Below are 5,347 nucleotides of genomic sequence, written 5' to 3'. Positions count from 1 at the left end.
AGATCAAGCGATGCCTGCAACCCTTTATTAGGTCTTGGCTGCCGCTGTAGCACCTGGTGTGGCAGATCTCTATTCATTAATATGGACTTAATTTCTTCAATGTGGCATTCAAAATACTGTACATGTTGCAGGATATAGACAAGGGACTAGCTATTAAGGAAGACAATGCTACAAATGGTCTCACATTTCTTAGGCGACTCATATGGACACCTCCAGTCATTTCAGGGAACGTCACCACACAATCCACTCCTCTTTGGACTGCACGTCCTACAAACTGGGATATCGAAATGCGAACCTGGCTATATACATTCTACTGGTGCATGAGCTCATGCAAAAAAAAAATTATAAAGACAAAAAAAAAGAAAAAAAAAAAAGACTCAAAAGCAATTTTTTAATAATTTAAAAATGTCCCCTTTTTTTCTTTTGGTGTATGGTCTGTTGCCTGCACTAACCGGCACACGCAACTCAAACTCACCAAAGTGCTCTAAGAGGTGTAGTGCCACTAGTATGGGCTCCAACCCCTGGTACCAATGCAACTCTTTGGGGTAAAGGTAGAAAAAGGGTCTCGGCTCTCTCTTGGACAATGGGATTAGCTTCCTGCTCACCCAAAAATTAAGATAGTCAAGTTGTGAAATTAAGTTCTTCACATGTGGCTGTCATATTTTCCTAAAACCTTAGACATAAAGATGTTTTCTGCAAGTCATTAGCAATCTCTTAATAGCAATAAATGTCGCAAAATTGTTTAAAATGCAAACTAGCTTCTAACAGAGTGATCATAACCGTAATCATAAGAAATATATTAACCTATTAATAAAAGTACTTCTCTGGAAGATATTACTAATTTTAGTCATCTATCTACAAAAAAAAGCCAAAGAATGATAATTACGTACATGGACTTGTTCAACAAAGTCAATTTTGTTCCTAAAAGAGGAGTAAACTGTTGTTAATGGTATAACCATTTTATTTAGCAAATTTTTAAATTCTAATCATCCGCAGCATCTATCAGGATTCAATCCTTTTATATACAAAATATGTGAGATTAAAAATCAGTCTGTTAAAAGGTAGTGAACAAAAGAGCACAAGAGTGTATATATATATATATAAGGTGGGGAGAGATAGAGAGAGAAATTGGTAAAAAAAACACACCCGGGTGAGGTATAAAAACCAGATCCATTGATTTTTTGTTGCAAAACTATTTTAAATTTTACATAAACATCTCAATATATTTATAAAGACTATTTTAATGTAAAACATGTTTTGATTCTAAGTTGTTTTAATGAAAAATGTTGATTTCTTTATTGTCATGTTAGGGGGCTATTCTTTTTTTCTTATTATAAAAACACCATTAAAGTCTAACAAATGATCAACTTAATATACGTTTTGCATCAACTCATTCTTAATCTTAAGATCACAAGGTTAAATTACAAAAATCAAAATCTGAGGGTCTTGTTTTCTCTCTGACATATGTGACTGGTTTTTACCAACTTTTATATATATATATATATATATATATATATATATATATATATATATATATATATATATATATATATATATATATATATATATATACAAGTTAGTGCAGGCCGCTTTTAGTGGAATAAATGGACATGGTGGGACACTACTGAGCAGCTAAAGCAGCCAGGAAAAAGATCTTTCAACCCCTCCCATCTCTGATCGTGCAATTGAAAGCGGATATAAAGCGCTGCCTCCATTACAACTGCAACCATTTCCAGTTTTGCTTGAAAGCACCACACTCCCTAACCCTCCCTCACTTCCAAACGAACCTCTTGCTCTGCTCTGCGCTGGTACTGCCTCGGCCCTGTGTCCTCTCGTCTCAAGCTACGGAGCCCCACTGTTCGGATACTACAGGCCAATGACTGCCAACAGCGCAAAACTTGATCTGCACTACAGGATGCATCACAGGAAAAGCGATTCCGGAGAACTTCACGTCTTCGAAGCGACGAGCTACTTCCATGGCGAAGCCGTAGAAAAATGCAATCTGGCGTCCTCCGTGAAGAATTCTGCTGTCTTCGGTAAGGATGTGAAAGAAGGCTGTGTAGCTGCGGATGACTATTTCAACGGCGAAGCCACTTATCATCCCCAACCGCAGAAGGAAGACAAGAAGCAAAGCAGTGAGAAGACGGCCAAGACTCCGAAATCACCTGGAAGCAGACTGGCCAACCTTCTGAATTCTCTCTTCGCTGCGGCGGCAGGAAAGAGAAAACCGAAGCCCACCAAGGTGGTTGATGCCAAGGACTCTCATGAGAGCCCCTGCGGGAGGAGGAGAAGAAGCAGCATTAGCCACCTGCAGAGTGTTAGCGACAACTCTGCCAAGTCTTTATACTATTCCTCCTCTGTTTCCGGATTTGATGTCCCTTCCTCAGACTCTTCAATTGCAAGATTTTACAGAGAGTTCAACGACGTAAAGAATGATGAGAAGATGAAATTTTATCCTCGAACCAGAAGATCGTCACTTACACTGTTCCCTTCAACTGGCGAACCATTTGAGAAGAAGTGTACAAGTAAAGCCTTGTTAGATCAGAGTTTCATTTTCAGGGAATCAGTTTCGGCGGAAAGGGAAGGCAATATCTATAAGCGGCGTTTATGGAAGAAAGAAGGCTCTAATGAAAATGATGGTCTCATTAATGCCTGTTTGATGGAAGGTGGAGATCATGAGAAAGAGAACAGGTACATTGGTGGGGAAATAACTCGAGGAAAGGGAGGCGAGGGGATGAAGCGGTCCGTTCAGCGACCACACGAGAAGGGATCAATTAGGAAGATGGAGGCTGAAGAAGAAGACGGATTCATGAGCGATTCGAGTTCAGATTTGTTTGAGCTCCAAAATTATGATCTTGGTCGTGATTACTCAAACCGAATGCCTCTTTATCAGACCGACTCACTTAGGTGAGATTGGGAAATAAGCAGCAATCTTTGCTTGAGAAAGCATGTCCCAATTATTAACTGCTCTAGTGGAAAACCAATATTTTAGTTATGTGAATCTAAAGTGTACGATGATGGTTGCTTTGAAAACTAACTCTTGAATTTTTTTTTTTCTCCTTGTGTTTCACTTTGCAATGTATGTGCATCATTGAATTAATTCCTATGTGATGTCTACCAATATCTATGGTTATTCTTTAGTGGGTACATGGGAAAGCAAATTCTTTCTATTACATAGTCATCGTATTGGGAGAGAAAAAGAGAGGGAGGGAGAGGAAGAGAGAGCATAGAACCGCTAGATCTTCTTTGAAGCATTGCTCTGTGCTCATGCAACCTGCTTTTCTGAAATGAGCTTATCGAATATACTAAGCACTGACCTCTGATGGGGTGCTGCCACGTTGACAATCACTGAATAAACCAACAATTTATAGAAGATTAATCAACAAAAATGTTGATTCAATTCGAGAATGCGTTGAACAAAGAGATTCTCATGAGATATTGTCCGGTCATTGAAATTTATTTACTCCCCATTATTTACTGATTTGGTAAGTGAGCAAATGCTGTCCCCACTTGGCAAAGGCTTGGCTTTAAGGACATTTAAGTTGAATATGTAAGATCAACTATGTTCTGCCAACATAATCTGGTAGATGTCTGCATCAACCTGCTTGCATAGTAAAAGAAAATGAATATGAAGAGGCAAAGGGTATACTTGATCCAGTTACTAAATCTGCTTCTAATTTTCCTTGATGACCGGAGAGATTATCAGGCTTTGGGAGAGTGCCAGATTGCCGCCCAAGAAGCTGCATGATTATTGTGTCATATTTCAGCTTTTCATAGGCAGTCAGTACGGTACGCAAGGTTCCTTGATACGTAAAGGGGACCATTTAGCATGGCTTGCGGAAACAACCCTTTAGGGGTCATTTGGCAACAGTAACACATATTGTCCCGTATGCAGATTCTTGAAACACTCTGACAATTCTTCCAGCCCTATTTTTTGGGGCACATTAATGAAACAGTAACAATGTGTAATGAAACAGTAACAATGTGTTACTGTTACAAAACTATCAGTTACAATGTGTTACTGTTACAAAACTATCAGTTACAATGTTTTATAAATCTGCCTCATTTTTTCATTTTTTATGACATAATCTTTCGACATCATTCTTTTACACAATGGTAGTTGTGCTTCAATTACCAAATTTTACTACTCCAAAAATACACCATCTCATTTTCCTGGTTTAGCAAAATGGAAAAGAGAAAAGAGAAAATCGTTCTGATCGAAGCCCTTAGCCCTTGACAATGCATTGAATGTTTTCGCCCTCCACCCTAGAAGCTACTCAGCCCCTTGAAATCTCCACAATGGCAGGAAGTGGTTAGCCCAATTGCACTTCCCACATGCTAAACAAAACGACGGAAAGGAAGCAAAAGACAGCTAAACAAATCTCCACTTCTGTGCTTGCCAGAATAATTGGCATGTTTTAATTTAAGTCCCACCTAATCAAAATAAGACGTTGTCCAAAGCCTGCGCGCTGTTTCAAACACGTGTCTAGTTATTGGCCAGATCTGATTTTCATGATGTTAAACTTGAACTTCATTCCGGACCGATCTTCAATGGGTTTAGGTGTTCAGAACATGCCCTCCTTGTATCTCCAATCCTAGCTGATCAGATCCTCGAGCTTTGTTCGCCAGTGACTTTTATATTGGACTCTCAGAGAGATAGCGTACGGGTGATGCTGCTCCCTTCAAAACGCAGTTAGTTTGCAGCCTGAACCAATCGAATCCGCTTATTGAGCGCCTTATTTGAAGAAAAAGATATAATAGTTTATTTGTTCTCGATTTTTTTAAACAAAACAGTAAGGCAGAGGGAAAACTGAAGTGCACTATTTGTCGTTTTCTATCTCTAGAAGTGCACTTATCAACTGAGTTGAATATTGGCACTGTTTGTGAACAAGTTCACAACTTTCAGTGTAGAAAATTTACATGTTTGAATTATAAGATTAAAAGATTCAGGATGAAGGTGATGAATGTGAACCCTGTAGGAACATCCCTACCTCACCTCCCACCACATGCACACAGAAACTTAGAGATGAAGTGTGCTGTGTAATGTAATGACTTTTTTGGAACTCATACAGAAACAGGAAAATTTCTAGATTGATCAAAAGTTTAAAGAACACTGGCTTTTCTGAATTGTAGTAATGAATTTCCATAATTATGTTAATCACCCACACACTTTTTAGAATTTTAGTTCATGAGCTACAAAAATACCATATACGGGCTCTTCTAACAACTTAGAAATGCCAAGCATGATTTTTCTGGAAAAATATTCAGGGGGCTTGGAAGTGCAAGATTAAGTTGTTTCCCTTGGAAATTATCTTGGGACTTTGGTGGCTATAAAATGTTGGAAGAA

General features: G+C 38.6%; 1 protein-coding gene across 1 annotated transcript; it reads left to right on the top strand.

Moving 5' to 3' along the window:
- The first annotated feature begins 1,715 nt into the window (after positions 1–1,715).
- On the top strand, positions 1,716–3,104 carry LOC116259160 (protein BIG GRAIN 1-like E). Its single transcript, XM_031636829.2, has one exon. It carries the CDS (start codon positions 1,877–1,879, stop codon positions 2,909–2,911), a length of 1,035 nt encoding a protein of 344 aa, XP_031492689.1. The 5' UTR covers positions 1,716–1,876; the 3' UTR covers positions 2,912–3,104.
- Positions 3,105–5,347: the final 2,243 nt, after the last annotated feature.

This window comes from Nymphaea colorata, chromosome 8 (genome assembly GCF_008831285.2).
Source record: "Nymphaea colorata isolate Beijing-Zhang1983 chromosome 8, ASM883128v2, whole genome shotgun sequence".
NCBI lineage: Eukaryota > Viridiplantae > Streptophyta > Magnoliopsida > Nymphaeales > Nymphaeaceae > Nymphaea > Nymphaea colorata.
The sequence above is the reverse complement of the archived record's forward strand: the minus strand, read 5'-3'. Positions and strand labels throughout refer to the sequence as shown.